General features: G+C 41.4%; 1 protein-coding gene across 6 annotated transcripts in view; it reads right to left on the minus strand.

The window, feature by feature from the left end:
• Positions 1–792: 792 nt before the first annotated feature.
• Positions 793–16,940, minus strand: part of KBTBD3 (kelch repeat and BTB domain containing 3) — a 31,074-nt gene continuing 14,926 nt past the window's right edge. For 4 of the 6 annotated variants that reach the window (XM_059707949.1, XM_059707950.1, XM_059707953.1 and 1 more), the window contains 2 exons: positions 4,281–4,526; positions 793–2,520 (listed from right to left, as the gene is read on the minus strand). In XM_059707949.1, coding sequence (XP_059563932.1) covers positions 918–2,520; positions 4,281–4,501 — 1,824 coding nt within the window. In that variant the 5' untranslated portion in view covers positions 4,502–4,526 and the 3' untranslated portion in view covers positions 793–917. Of the gene's footprint in view, positions 2,521–3,775; positions 4,250–4,280; positions 4,527–16,940 lie in introns of those variants that run through there. The other 2 variants (XM_059707955.1, XM_059707954.1) reach the window with 2 other exon arrangements.

Genomic DNA, 16,940 nt, shown 5'->3' on the forward strand with positions numbered 1-16,940 from the left:
TTTTTATTGATTTTTCACAGAGAGGAAGGGAGAGAGACAGAAAGCCAGAAACATCGATGAGAGAGAAACATCGACCAGCTGCCTCCTGCACATCTCCCACTGGGGATGCGCCCGCAACCCAGGCACATGCCCTTGACCGGAATCGAACCTGGGACCCTTCAGTCCGCAGGCCGACGCTCTATCCACTGAGCCAAACCGGTTCCGGCAGGAACGGCAATTTTAAAAACATTTCAGTAACTGCTGGTAGCATTATGAAAGTATAATATGGTACATTACACTCCTAATGAGGAGTCGAGTCATTAAAAAAGTTGAATTATAAAAAATGTTCATGTTCAGTGTACAGTTTAGGATGCTGGGGAAACACGTTGCATTTTAGAAAAATTTCTGACCAAATAATGGTGAAAGAAAAAAGTACTTAAAAGAAGCTAACTATGATCAGAAAGGATAGGAATTCAATAACTCTTAAACCTGTAGTAACAGGGTAGGATTCTCACCTTTGTAATTTATTTTTCAGTTCATAAAATATAGTGTACATAATTCATTTTTACTACCTAAAGAGATTTCCCCCATTTACATAGTACAAATCTGTGAACTTTGTTTTTACTATTTGTTTTTGTATTTCATTGTTAAAAATTAAAACATTCAAGCCTAGAGTTTTATTTACACAAGACAATACAAGTATTCTGGATTCTCTAAGATTAAATTATATTCAGTATAGTTTTTGGTAAAATGCATTTTATATTTTAAGTTTCTGGGAACTGCTAATTCTTACACAGTGTTCATTCACAGTAATTCTCTAATAGAAGGTAAATTTTGATTTAAGATGCATAGACCTTTTTTACCAACTGTTATTTAACAAACCTCCCCTAGGTTTCTAGAACCGAAAGAGTTTTACAATGTCTACGCACACACTACTTTTAGAAATGGTTAGAAAACCAGGGGTCCCGGTATTTGTTAAACCGAATCACCTGGCAGTAAAACTCAGTTAAGGCTCTTGGCATCGGTGACACTTCCTCCCATTCGGACCTGCTGCTGTGGTAGACTTGCACTTCATCTGTGATTTCATCGGGTGCGTAGTCACCACCTAATATGTAAATTTTATCCTCAATTCCAACAGCACCTGCATTAAAGCCTGCACATTCAAAAGATCCTTCACCCTTCCAGACACAAGTATCAGGACAAAAACTATAAACCTTGTAGGTGGAAAGGTCACATATATACAGTGTGCAGTTTACCGGGACAGCTTTAATTAATGTGGCATGAAAAAATTGCCCGAACTCTGCTACTAATTCAGACCACTGATCAGTTGTAGCGTTGTATCTAAAAAAGCAATCAAGCGATGGGTTAAAGGCATCTGTAATTTCTACCTCTGATCCAAGCACATAAATTACATTTTGGCATGCACTTGCTTCGGGGTAGTATATGCCCCTGGGTAACGGGCTAACAGACATCCATTCTTTGGAAAGAGGGTTGTAAGATTCAACGTCTAGGAGACTTTTAATGTCCCGAGATCCCGTCGTCTTTCCACCTATGACAAACAATCTATTAAGAGCCATAACCGATGTATGCATGGTTCTGGGTGTTTTCATGGTTGATACTGGGCAGAAATCATTTTTGATTGGACAATAGCACCAGGTTTGATCAGTGGCGTCATGATATGACTCTGCAATATGAAGCCGAACTGTTCGACAACACGGCCCCTTGCAACCACCTGTCAAGAATATTTTCTCTCCGTAACTTGCCAGACTAGATCCGGGCAAATCAATCAGGTGTGATTGTGGCAGTATTTTCCACGAATCAGTTTTGATATTATAGCAAAATGTATGTTGATTTTCGCCATTTTCCTCAGTTTTGTGAACAAAGATGTATTTTTCAGTTGTGGATGGTCGCGCATCAGGGAAAAGTCCACCAGAACCTTGCACACATTTAATTGCATCCATGACTATGTCAAAACAGTTGGTGTTTTTGAGTAAACACTCTTCACTAAGCAGACAGTCTTGAAGTGTCTCCTCAGGTAATTGATGTAATCTTACTTTTTTAATCAGATAAGGCAGATGCTTTTGCCTTGCTTGTAAGTTATATTTAGTCCAATTCAGGACAACTTTCAGGACAGTTTCTTCTTCAGGAACATCTAATTCATCCGATTCCAGACATTTCTGCACTACTCCAAAATTCATCTCTAAGAAATCACTGGATTTAAATAACAAGGAAAAGTGATGTTGTACAAAGTATAATGCATGATCAAACAAACGGGGAGAGCCATAGCTATCTGATATAGATAATAACTGTAAACAATTGACAATATTAATACTTTTTATTAAGAAGTCACTGCAGGCTTTGGATAGGAAGGGAACTTGAAAAAACGATGACACCTGGAAGAACATTTCCACATTATCATCTGTTATCTTTGTTTTTCCAGTATAGGCATAATCAAGAAAGGCTTTTACTGCTTCGGCGGACAAATTGGTAATGGTAACACTCCCACCATCTCTTTCTTTCATGTTTACTTCAAACATAGCCCTGCAAAAATAAAGAACATAGAAGTAAACAGAAATAATCTACTCCATGAAAATTTTCAGTATTACCTTGAAAAGATTTCCTTTAACCTTAAGTTGATTTAAAATATATTTCAAAGCATTGTAATAAATTAGTTTAAAATTTGAATGGATACATACAATACTATTTATCTACAAAACAGATGTATTACATAACTCCCATATTGCACAGTATTCATTATAACTGAGCTACAGCAACTAATCCAAAGAAGGCTATAAAAAGATTTAAATTTTGTATACTGATTTGATGTCCTTATGTATTATTCATAAAATCTCTCTCTTATGACTTAATTTGTTTATTTATGGGTTGGTTAATCAGTACCAACTCTGCAGGTAACAACTAAAATTATTTAAGGTGCATAATGCTTCTGCGGTTAGCATTTAGAAGTCTCTTTCAAAATGAATTTTTGATTTGGCAGTACTGAGACCTATGAAAGAGGGAATACAATGAGATATCAGATGTTGCAAGTGCATCTGCCTGTGTGGGGAAAATCCACCAAATAAGATAAACACACATCTAAAAGGACACATTTCATACAGCACTTGAGGAAAAAGGGAAAGTGATTTCAAAAAATGAAACAGTAACCTGGCCCCACACCTACGGTCACCTATCGAATAAATGGTAGAGCTGGGATTTAGATTTAGGGCATGAGTATTAAGAGGCCAAGTGCTGCAGCACTGTACTGTACAGCTTCCTCTGATGAAGAGGTGACATGAGGATAAGGGAGCAGAACAGAACTACTTGGAAGAAAAACTGGATTGGGATAGAGGGGAAGAAACTGGTGGAACCTGAGTGTGACAGAGCATAAGAACAGTTAGGGCTCCAGGGAAGTATAAAGAAAAATAACAGAAGTTATCTGAGAAAAGAACTGGAAAAACAAACAAAAAACAGATGAAAACATACAGTGTAGTTAGGGAAACAGCTAAGAGTTGTATTTTTGTCTTAAATTTTACTCTTACATTGTTTGTTTATTAGAGATTTAAAACCTGTTTACTTCAAATAAAAATTGCTTCAAACTTGAACATAATGTAAAAGGTTGCAATGAGCACTTCAGTTTACTGCAGCGTGACTAGGACGGCTGAAGCCAGGATGCCACCAAGAGGCCTCCCAGGGTCATGTGTTTGACCCCAACCCTTGCAGAATTCCCAATGTGAACAGTGGGTTCTTACAGTGCCATGACTAAGACACTCCTTGTAAGATGATCTACATGGGAACCAACTTATATTCAGAAGGCTGCCCAAACTGGAACAAGCTGGGTCCCCTTCAGAAATGCTTCTGGAGGAACTTCTCACTACTATAGTGAAATCCTCTGGGTTGGAGTCTCTCTCTTCCCGATAATCCATTGATACAATCAATATGTGACTGAAATGTGGTTTCCTCTCAGGCTCCTCATTTTCTTTGAACTTGGCTTCCATTTTGGACAAATCTGTTCTTTCCTCTTTTTCTAAAGGATACAGTGCAGGGATCCCCTACATAAAATGACTGCAGATGGAAACAATTTTCCCCTGAACATTTTAAGGGACTAATGTTCTATAAAACATCACAAAAGATAGTCCTAAATTTTCATGCTCAAAAAGAATTAGTTAATCTAGGCTCTAATGAGCTCTTTTCAAGAAATAAAAATCACTGTTGCATGCTCCTGTGGATGGAGAGTTGAGGAGAGTTGAAAAAGCTAACTTAATTACCCATATCATAAAATCTGAGGCATACACAAGGTAAAATACCTGAAAAAGTCACTGCACGCTGCTAACACACAACGATGACATGGGATTATTTCATCTTTCATGATTATTTTGAAATCATAAAAGACATTTTGTTCTCTAAAATTCTGTAGTACACTCAAGATTTTCTGTCCATGATCTTCTGACACAAGTAAGTTGTTTGTTTTCTCAGATGGAATTCCATTACATGAGCTTCGTTGATTGAAAGCATATGAATTATCCATAGCCAATTTCTATTTGTACTTAGAACTGAAATGAAAAGAAAAATCACTGAATTAGAGTCCCAATAAAATTTTCAGATCAAAATTTTCCCACTTATCAATTATAAAAAATGCTCACTAAGAACAATGACAAAATAGTAATCCTTGTTCTAAACATTTGTTTTCATGACACTTAAAAATAAATTCCTTTTAAATTTGTATAAATGTGTTCACTGGAATAAAAAGTATATTATTAAGGGATACAGTTCAAGATATATAAATGTGTTAAGTAGCACAATTTATAAATTGTATAAATAGCTTATATAGAATCTCACTACCTGACTGGTCTTGTTTTATGTAAGAGCCGTTATTTATATAATCATTTGGGTATATACCCAACACACCCCTCTCCCCGCCCACTCATTTTCTTCTGGTCACAAAGCAGATGTTAAAATATTGATTTTGATTCTGGCACAAATAAGTTGTTTGATTCTGACACAAGTAAGCAGAATTCCCAATGTAAACAGTGGGTTCTTACAGTCATGGCCAAGACACTCCTTGCAGCTATATGCCTTTTGACTTTTAAAAGACAACTGATGGATACCGGAACCAAGATGGCGGCATAGGTTAACGCCGGAGTTTGCTGCCTCGAACAACCACTTCAAAAGTGAAACCAAAAAACGGAAGGGACATCACCCAGAACCACAGGAATGCTGGCTGAGTGGAAGTCCTACAACTAGGAGGAAAGAGAAACGCTTACGGACACTCAGAGGAGGCGCAGTGCTGAAGTCAAATTCTGAGGTGCGGAGTGCGCGGAGCGTGCTGGCGGCGGAGGGCGCGGTTGTTGTTTTCAATCGGGAGGGAGTCGCAGACTCTGAGCACCAGATCCGGGCGAGTCTTTAGGGACCCAGACTCAAACGGGAGAAGCGGGACTGTCTGGCTTCGGTCAGAGCGAGTGCAGCTTTCTCTCCCAGCTTTGCAGCGGGTGCTAGGACTCAGAGAGGCAGAGCCCCTGGGGACAGGACTGAGAGCCGCCATAACTGCTCTCTCCGGCCCACCCTGTTGATCCTGTGCGACCCGCCCCGCCCAAGCCCTGCACAGAGGCATTTACTGGATAGCCTCAGGGAAAGGCTAGATTAGCACCTCCCTAGAGGACAGAAGTTCTCTCACTGCTGACACAGCTGATTCTCATAGCCACTTGGCCTGGAGGTCAAACCCTCCCTGGAATTAGCTACAACAATCAAGATTTATCTATAAGACTGCGAACAAAGACCACTAGGGGGTGCACCAAGGAAGCATAACAAAATGCGGAGACAAAGAAACAGGACAAAATTGTCAATGGAAGAAATAGAGTTCAGAACCACACTTTTAAGGTCTCTCAAGAACTGTTTAGAAGCTGCCGATAAACTTAATGAGATCTACACGAAAACTAATAAGACCCTCGATCTTATATTGGGGAACCAACTAGAAATTAAGCACACACGGACTGAAATAACGAATATTATACAGACGCCCGACAGCAGACCAGAGGATCGCAAGAATCAAGTCAATGATTTGAAATGCGAGGAACCAAAAAACATCCAACCGGAAAAGCAAAATGAAAAAAGAGTCCAAAAATGTGAGGATAGTGTAAGGAGCCTCTGGGACAGCTTCAAGCGTACCAACATCAGAATTATAGCGGTGCCAGAAGATGAGAGAGAGCAAGATATTGAAAACCTATTTGAAGAAATAATGACAGAAAACTTCCCCCACCTGGTGAAAGAAATGGACTTACAGGTCCAAGAAGCGCGGAGAACCCCAAACAAAAGGAATCCAAAGAGGACCACACCAAGACACATCATAATTAAAATGCCAAGAGCAAAAGATAAAGAGAGAATCTTAAAAACAGCAAGAGAAAGAAACTCAGTTACCTACAAGGGAATATCCATACGACTGTCAGCTGATTTCTCAACAGAAACTTTGCAGGCCAGAAGGGAGTGGCAAGAAATATTCAAAGTGATGAATAGCAAGAACCTACAACCAAGATTACTTTATCCAGCAAAGCTATCATTCAGAATTGAAGGTCAGATAAAGAGCTTCACAGATAAGGAAAAGCTAAAGGAGTTCATCACCACCAAACCAGGATTATATGAAATGCTGAAAGGTATCCTTTAAGAAGAGGAAGAGGAAGAAAAAGGTAAAGATACAAATTATGAACAACAAATATGCATCTATCAACAAGTGAATCTAAGAATCAAGTGAATAAATAATCTGATGAACAGAATGAACTGGTGATTATAATAGAATCAGGGACATAGAAAGGGAATGGACTGACTATTCTTGGGGGGGAAAGAGGTGTGGGAGATGGGGGAAGAGACTGGACAAAAATCGTGCACCTATGGATGAGGACAGTGGGTGGGGAGTGAGGGCGGAGGGTGGGGCGGGAACTGGGAGGAGGGGAGTTATGGGGGGGAAAAAAAGGAACAAATGTAATAATCTGAACAATAAAGATTTAATTAAAAAAAAAGATAATTCACTAGGAATAAAGATACTGGATCAAAAAAAAATAAATAAATAAATAAAAATAAAAGACAACTGATGGGCGGGGGGGGGGGGGGTGGGGGGGTGGGTGGAATCTGTGTTCAATTGTATTAACTATTTATGGCCTTTGCTAAGAAAGAAAAAGGCAAACATTGATCCAAGTTGGCTTATTTGAAAGCAGAAAGAAAAAACAAATTACTTTATTTTAAAGGCCTTTTAAACATGAGGTCAGAAATCTTGGATAGTTGAAGGCCAGATAACTGTGATTATCCCAAACTGCAAACTCAGTGCTCAGCATGAAAGTTGACACCACCAAAAGGAAGTAGGAAAAAAAATAAAGATGACCAGGAATGAGAGTAGGCAAAGAAATATAGAACCTCGATTTCTTAGGATATTTCTGTTTTGGTTATCTATTGCTTTGCAAATCACCCCAAAATTTAGTGGCTTAAGACAAAAAACTTGTAATCTCTTATGGTTCTGTGGGATTAGCTGAAGCTTCTTGCTCGGGGGTTTTCATATGGTTAGAGTCAGACGGCAGCTCTGGCTGAATCATCTTGTTACTGGGAAGGGGATCGAGCCCTTGGTGGGTCTCCTAGGACCCACCAGTAGTGTGTGGGTTCTTGACTTAGTGCAGGAAAAATTTCACATGAGTCCAGGTGGCTATGTGGGAACATTTATTAAAGCTGGGACAGTAGAACAAGAAAGGGCTTTGCATAGAAGCAGCAACAGGAGAGCCTAGGCTGGGCTGCCCTGGCTCACTGGGAAGGCAGAGAAAAGGGGGCCTTGGGAACAGGTTCAGGGGTGAGCCTGGGAGGAGCTGCTGCTGCCTATTGCTCCCCTGGTTGCAAGTCTCACGGGGTCCTTTACGGTTTAGGATACGCCTGCCTGTGGGGGAATAAGAGAGGGAAGAAGGAAAGGGGATGGTGGGGCTGCTCCCCATAGGGAGTGCGCAAGCTGGGGCCTTTGCCTTGAGGCTTTTCTCTCTCTCTTGTGGGTGGGAATCTTAGTGGAGGTCTCCGGGAAGGGTTCCGGCAGATTATTCATCAGTTTTCTAGGTGTGCTCGTTCAGGGTCATGGTCTCCACTGATTGGTCAGTGTCAGGGCAGGGGGTCCTTAGTCATTGCAGCTGGTCCTACTGTTGCCCACCTGGTTTTCATGCTTTTCTGGACTTGGAGCTGAAATACAACTGTGGCCTAATGTTATCTCTAGGGAGGTGACTTTCTCTATCTGCAGGCAATTGCTCTGCCAGTTTGTTCAGCTCTCTGTCTACTTCCCTACTCCACTTGTCCTGGCTTACTGGCCTGTCTCAATCCGAAGGCCTGACTGGGTTAGAGGTCCAATATGGCTTCTTCATTCACATTTCTGATACTTCAAATGGATGCTAGAACACATGGGGTTCCCTCTCTCTGCGATCTCTCCATGTGGATAGCTTATACGTCCCTATATGTGGCAGTCTCATGGTATTTGGACTTCTCACCACCAAGCTGGTCCTCCCAGAGGGGATGTTTCTAGCCTAGATGGAAACCAGACACTAGAGAAGTAGTCTGAATGGTCCTACAGCAGTGATCACAAACTGCGGCTCCTTGAGTGTGGTTCTTCCACAAAATATGTACAGTGCGACTGAAACTTCGTGGCCACACTCAAGGGGCCAAAGAGCCGCATGTGGCTCGCGAGCCACAGTTTGCCGACCACTGTCCTATAGCATCAAAACTCCATTTGAGATTCCAACTCCAGAGAAACCAAGATGGCGGCATAGGTAAACAACGGAGTTTGCTGCCTCGCACAACCACTTCAGAGATATAACTAAAAGACAGAACGGACATCATCCAGAACCACAGGAGGCTGGCTGAGTGGAAGTTCTACAACTAGGAGGAAAGAGAATATCATACCCAGACTCAGAGGAGGCGCAGTGCTGAAGTGAAATACTAAGGTGCAGAGTGCATGCCGAGCGGGCTGGTGGCTGAGGGTGTGGTTGTTGTTTTTAATCGGGAGGGAGTCTCAGACTCTGAGCTCCAGCTCCGGGCGAGTCTCTAGGGACCCAAACTCATACGGGAGAAGCGGGACTGTCTGGCATCGCTCAGAACCCTAGGGCAGCTTTCACTCCGTGGGGCTTGCAGCAATTACTGGGACACTGAGAAGCAGAGCCTCTGAGGGCAAGACTGAGAGCAGCCATAATTGCTAACCCCGCCCTGTTGATCCCGTGGGACCCACCCAGCCCAAGCCCTGCAGGGAGACTTTTGCTGGATAGCCTCAGGCAAAGGCTAGATTAGCACCTCCCTAGAGATCCAGGAGCCAGGAAGCCCAGAGGTCAGAGTGGGACCATCCAGTTTGCAGCTCTGTGGAACCGTAAAAGACACACTCAAGGGGAAGACTCAGTGAGCACCAAAGCCCCATTGAAGCAAGGCTAGCCCCAGAGGGGTGTCTCCAGCACAGAAGTTCTCCCACTGCAGACACAGCTGATTCTCACAGCCGATTGGCCTGGAGGTCAATTTCTCACAGTGATAACTACAACAATCAAGGCTTAATTACAACAAGACTGTGCACAAAGCCCACAAGGGGGTGCACCAAGAGTGTCTACCTCAGGTAGTTGGGACACTTAGCACAGAAAAGAACTCTATCGACACAGCGAAGCATAAAAAATGCTGAGACAAAGAAACAGGACACAAATGACAGAATTGGAGGAAAGCAAACTGCTGGATATAGAGTTCAAAACCTCACTTTTAAGGTCTTTAAAGAACTGTCTAGAAGCCGCCGATAAACTTAATAAGACCCTCAAAAAGACTGGTGAGACCGCCGATAAATGTAGTGAGATCCTCAAGAAATCTAATGAGACCCTCAATGTTATGATAAAAGACCAACTAGAAATTATGCATACACTGACTGAAATAAAGAACATTATACAGACTCCCAACAACAGACCAGAGGATCGCAAGAATCAAGTCAAAGATTTGAAATACGAAGAAACAAAAAACACCCAACTGGAAAAGCAAAATGAAAAAAGAATCCAAAAATACGAAGATAGTGTAAGGAGCCTCTGGGACAGCTTTAAGCGTACCAACATCCGAATTATAGGGGTGCCAGAAGAAGAGAGAGAGCAAGATATTGAAAACCTATTTGAAGAAATAATGACAGAAAACTTCCCCCACCTGGTCAAAGAAATAGACTTACAAGTCCAGGAAGCGCAGAGAACCCCAAACAAAAGGAATCCAAAGAGGACCACACCAAGACACATCATAATTAAAATGCCAAGAGCAAAAGACAAAGAGAGAATCCTAAAAGCAGCAAGAGAAAAACAGTCAGTTACCTACAAGGGAGTACCCATACGACTGTCAGCTGATTTCTCAACAGAAACTTTGCAGGCCAGAAGGGAGTGGCAAGAAATATTCAAAGTGATGAATGCCAAGAACCTACCACCAAGACTACTTTATCCAGCAAAACTGTCATTCAGAATTGAAGGTAAGATAAAGAGCTTCACTGATAAGAAAAAGCTAAAGGAGTTCATCACCACCAAACCAGTATTATATGAAATGCTGAAAGGTATCCTTTAAGAAGAGGAAGAAGAAGAAAAAGGTAAAGATACAAATTATGAACAACAAATACACATCTATTAACAAGTGAATCTAAAAATCAAGGGAATAAATAATCTGATGAACAGTATGAACTGGCGATTGTAATAGAATCAGGGACATAGAAAGGGAATGGACTATTCTTGGTGGGGGGGAAAGGGGTGTGGGGGGTGAGGGAAGAGATTGGACAATAATCGTGCACCTATGGATAAGGACAGTGGGTGGGGAGTGAGGGCGGAGGGTGGGGTGGGAACTGGGTGGAGGGGAGTTATGGTGGGAAAAAAGAGTAACTAATGTTATAATCTGAACAATAAAGATTTAATTTAAAAAAAAAAGCTCCATTTGAGGACTGAGACAATCTACTGCTGTGGACAGTAACCATGAGCCATGTTTAGCTCTTTAAATTAATTAAAAATTTTAAAAAAATAGTTTTTTAGTTGCTCTAGTGATATTTTAAGTGATCAGTAGCCATATATACTGGTAATGTGATGGCTACTTTTATGTGCCCAATTCACTATTTGGCTAACTATTATTTGTAGGTGAGTCTGCCAGGGTGTTTCTGGATGAGATTATCATTTGAATCAGTGGACTGAATAAAGCAAATTGCCCTCCTTAATGAGTGGGACTCACCCAATCCACTGAAAGCCTGAAGAAAACAGAAAGGTAGGAAAGAATTATTTCTCTCTGCCTGACTGTCTTTGAGTTGGGACATCAGGCTTCTCCTCGAACTAAGACTCAGATAGACGACAACTTTACTATCAGCTCTCCTGGGTCTCCAGCTTGCTGACTGAGACTTCTCTGCCTTCATAAACATGTATAAATCAATCAATCTATCTATCATCTATCTATCTATCATCTATCTATCTAATCATCTATCCCTCCCTCCCTCCAATTGGTTCATTTCTCTGGAGAACCCTCAACTAAGACATGTGGCTAGTGCCTATTATTTTTCATAGCACAAATCAAGTTTCACTGGATAGCTAATGTACTATATTAAGAATAGTATGGATCTGGCTAGTTTGTTCAGTGGTTAGAGCATTGGCCCTCAGACCAAAGGGTCATGGATTTGATTCCTGGTCAAGGGCACATATCTCAGTTGCAGGCTTGATCCCTGGCCCCAGTCAGTGTGTGAATGGGAGGCAACTAATCAATGTGACTACTAAACAGACAACCAAACAAAAAATGCAGACTTAAATACTAACATATCAATAACTGCAATACATGTAAATCAATAACAGTCTATACGCATCGATTAAAAGACAGACATTAGCAGCATAGATTGAAAAAAATGAATCAACTTTATATTTCCTACAAGCAACTCATTCCAAATAGAATTATATAATTAGGTTGAAAGTAAAGGGATGGAAAGAGACAGACTATGCAAGCATTAATTAAAAGAAAACAGGTATGGCTCTACCGAGTAGACTTCAGCAAGGGAAATTATCAGAGACAGAGAGTAACATTACATCCTGTCAATCTACCAAGAAGAAAACCTAAAGGTGTATGTACCCAACAAAAGAGCTGCAAAATATGTGAAGCAAAAACTGATGGAACTGAAAAGAATAACAGACAAATATACTATTACAGCTGGAAACATTAATACCCCTTTCTAACATTAATCAACAAGTCAGTAAGTCAGCAGTGATATAGAACTCAATAATACCATCAACCAACACAATCTAATAAACTTTTATAGAAAACTCCACCAAACAGAGATTTAAATATGGAGAACCAAGATGGCGGCATAGGTTAACGCCGGAGTTTGCTGCTTTGAACAACTACTTCAAAAGTGAAACTAAAACACGGAAGGGACATCACCCAGAACCACAGGAACGCTGGCTGAGTGGAAGTCCTACAACTAGGAGGAAAGAGAAACGCGTACGGACACTCAGAGGAGGCACAGTGCTGAAGTCAAATTCTGAGGTGCGGAGTGCGCGGAGCGGGCTGGCGGCGGAGGGCGCGGTTGGCGTTTTCAATCCGGAGGGAGTCGCAGACTCTGAGCTCCAGATACAGGCGAGTCTTTAGGGACCCAGACTCAAACGGGAGAAGCGGGACTGTCTGGCTTCGGTCAGAGCGAGTGCAGCTTTCTCTCCGAGCTCTGCAGCGGGTGCTGGGACTCAGAGAGGCAGAGCCCCTGGGGACAGGACTGAGAGTCGCCATAACTGCTCTCTCCGGCCCACCCTGTTGATCCTGTGCGACCCGCCCCGCCCAAGCCCTGCACAGAGGCATTTGCCGGATAGCCTCAGGCAAAGGCTAGATTAGCACCTCCCTAGAGGACAGAAGTTCTCTCACTGCTGACACAGCTGATTCTCATAGCCACTTGGCCTGGAGGTCAAACCCTCCCTGGAATTAGCTACAACAATCAAGATTTAACTATAAGACTGCGAACAAAGACCACTAGGGGGTGCACCAAGGAAGCATAACAAAATGCGGAGACAAAGAAACAGGACAAAATTGTCAATGGAAGATATAGAGTTCAGAACCACACTTTTAAGGTCTCTCAAGAACTGTTTAGAAGCTGCCGATAAACTTAATGAGATCTACACGAAAACTAATAAGACCCTCGATCTTATATTGGGGAACCAACTAGAAATTAAGCACACACGGACTGAAATAACGAATATTATACAGACGCCCGACAGCAGACCAGAGGAGCGCAAGAATCAAGTCAATGATTTGAAATGCGAGGAAGCAAAAAACATCCAACCGGAAAAGCAAAATGAAAAAAGAATCCAAAAATGCGAGGATAGTGTAAGGAGCCTCTGGGACAGCTTCAAGCGTACCAACATCAGAATTATAGCGGTGCCAGAAGATGAGAGAGAGCAAGATATTGAAAACCTATTTGAAGAAATAATGACAGAAAACTTCCCCCACCTGGTGAAAGAAATGGACTTACAGGTCCAAGAAGCGCGGAGAACCCCAAACAAAAGGAATCCAAAGAGGACCACACCAAGACACATCATAATTAAAATGCCAAGAGCAAAAGATAAAGAGAGAATCTTAAAAACAGCAAGAGAAAGAAACTCAGTTACCTACAAGGGAATACCCATACGACTGTCAGCTGATTTCTCAACAGAAACTTTGCAGGCCAGAAGGGAGTGGCAAGAAATATTCAAAGTGATGAATAGCAAGAACCTACAACCAAGATTACTTTATCCAGCAAAGCTATCATTCAGAATTGAAGGTCAGATAAAGAGCTTCACAGATAAGGAAAAGCTAAAGGAGTTCATCACCACCAAACCAGGATTATATGAAATGCTGAAAGGTATCCTTTAAGAAGAGGAAGAGGAAGAAAAAGGTAAAGATACAAATTATCAACAACAAATATGCATCTATCAACAAGTGAATCTAAGAATCAAGTGAATAAATAATCTGATGAACAGAATGAACTGTTGATTATAATAGAATCAGGGACATAGAAAGGGAATGGACTGACTATTCTTGGGGGGGAAAGGGGTGTGGGAGATGTGGGAAGAGACTGGACAAAAATCGTGCACCTATGGATGAGGACAGTGGGTGGGGAGTGAGGGCGGAGGGTGGGGCGGGAACTGGGAGGAGGGGAGTTATGGGGGGGGAAAAAAGAGGAACAAATGTAATAATCTGAACAATAAAGATTTAATTAAAAAAAAAAAAAAGAAAACTCCACCAAACAACAAAATACATATTATTTTCAAGTGACTGTGGAATATATATACACCAAGAGTGACAGTATCTTGACCCACAAAGCAAACCTCAAATGATTTAAAAGAACTGAAATCACACATTCTATGTTCTCTGACCACAATGGAATCAAACTAGAAATAGGAAAAAGATAACATAAAATTTTCCACACTTGGGAACTAAATAACACACTTCTAATTAATCCATGAGTCAGAGAAGGTCTCAAGAGAAAAAAAAAAAACCCACAAACAACAACACATTAAACTGAATAAGAATGAAAATACAATATATCTAGATGTGTGTGATATAGCTAAAACAACACAGAGAAAAATTCATAGCACTAAGCACTGACATTAGAAAAGAATAAAGGTCTCAAGTCAATGATATAAGCTTCCATCTCAAGAAACTAGAAAAAAAAGCAAATTAAACTCAAGATACGCAAAAGGAAATATAAAGAGCAAAAATCTATGAAATTGCAAAATTAAGACCACAATGAAATACCACTACTCATCTATTAGAATGGCTAATATGAAGAATTGTGATAACACCAAGTGCTTAAGAGGATGTAGAGACACTGGATCATTCATACATTGCCAGTGGAAATTACTTGACAGTTTCTTAAGAATATGAACACAAGACTTGATCCCATCTGGCCAGGAAACTCGATGCGCAGTTTTGCCCGATTCAAGACCTCAAACAACGAGCCTCGCTGGCTTGGGAGCCAGTTATGCTGCCCACTTAGGCAGGGATGCCAATTCTTAGCTGTCTACTGCTGAGTGCAGCCTCCAGTCCCACCTTACCAAGAAACCTGGCCAGAGCACCTGGGAAGCTAAGTAGGCCAGTAGTAGGTAAGCAGAGCACCCGACCAGTGATCCTGCTCATCTGCAAAACCCAGCTGGTGACCCCATATGGCCCGGAAGGTTGGTGCTCAGTTTTGTCTTATTCAGGTTCCCAGCCAGCAAGCCGTATCAACTGTGATGTCTGTTATACAGACCAGTTTGGGAAGCAAATTTGGAGCCCTGCATAGGGCTGAAAACAGCCTCCAGGCCTACCAAGCCATGTAGCCTAACCAGAATACCCGGGCAGCTGCATAGCCCAACCTACAGCACTGCTTACAATGGCACTGGAATAGAGAGCTGAGCCAACATGACACCACTAAAGGAAAGTAATAAATTCCAATAACTAACCCTAAAGAAAAGGAGATTTATGAACTGTCTTCGAAGAATGCAGAATAATCCTCCTACAAATATTTACTGAACTACAAGAAAACACAGACAGTTAAATAAAACTAGAGGCCTGGTGCAGGGCTTTATGCCCCGGTGGGGTCCCTTGGAGCAGCCTGTGGGGACTGGACCGAAACCAGCAGTCCCACACCGCCTGCCGCTCCTGCTCATCCAGGCCCCCCCCCCTCCCCCCCCCACGCCTGCAATGGCTCGGTAGGCTCGCTGCCACTTCGCTGTGGTCTCCAGGCTGCAGCAGCCAGCCGTGAGCCCTGCATCTGGCGCCCATTGGTCAGCTGAGCGGCGCTTCCACTGTGGGAGCGCACTGACCACCAGGGGGCAGCTCCTGCATTGAGCATCTACCCCCTGGTGGTCAATGTGCATCATAGCAACTGGTCAACCAGTCATTCAGTTGTTCAGTCATTTGGTCACTTAGGTTTTTATATACATAGATGAGCAAAACAATGTATGAACAAAATGACAATTTCAACAAAGAATTAAAAATTATTAAAAAATACCCAGCAATCAAGTGGGGGGGAAAAGGAGACATATGTACTACTCTTAGTAATATTTTAAGCAATAAAACAATATTAAAAAAAACCCCCAGCAATTTTAAAGTTGAAATATATGAATATATGACTGGCCTGAAGAATTCATTGGAGAGTTTAAACATCAGACTCAGTCAAGCAGAAGAAAGAAACAGTTTACTAGAAGGAGGAGCACAGAGGAAAATAAAAAATGAAAAAGTGAAGAAAGCATATGGGACTCATAGGATACCATCCAAAGAACAATATGTGCATTATGAAAATGCTGGGAGGAAGATAAAGAGGAAAGGACAGAAAACATTTGTAAAGCAATAATGGCTGAAAACTTCCTAAACCTGGAGTGAGACATGGACATCCAGAGTCATGAGGCCCAAAGGATGCCAAAGAGTGCTACACAGAGACACATCATAATGACATTGTCAAAAGTCAAAGACAGAATGATACTGGAAGAAGCAGAGTAAAACATCACATAGAACCCTCCCCCTTGACACCACACCCCCAATAAGACTATGGGCAGAAACTCTGTAGACCAGTAGAGAATGAGGTGATATATTTAAAATATTGAAAGAATAAAATTATCAGCTAAGAATACTGTACCTGGCAAAGCTGCTTCTCAGAAAAAATGAGAAGTAAAATCTTTCCCCAAAAAACAAAAGTTGAGGGAGTCCATTACCATTCTACTTGTCTTACAAAAAATACTAAAGTAAGTTCCTCAACCAGAAATAGGATGCTAACTAAAATCATGAGAATGTATGAATGTTAAGTGTAACACTAACTGGTAATGGTAAATATACAGTCAAAGTCAAATTTCTAATACTATCATGGTGCTAAATAATTGGATGACAACTTGAGTTTAAAAGTTAAAAAACAAACATATTAAAAATAACTATAAATACAATAATTTGTCACTGAATACACAATATAAAACTAATATAAATTGAAACATCAAAAA

The sequence above is a fragment of the Myotis daubentonii genome, chromosome 9 (assembly GCF_963259705.1).
Source record: "Myotis daubentonii chromosome 9, mMyoDau2.1, whole genome shotgun sequence".
Taxonomy (NCBI): domain Eukaryota; kingdom Metazoa; phylum Chordata; class Mammalia; order Chiroptera; family Vespertilionidae; genus Myotis; species Myotis daubentonii.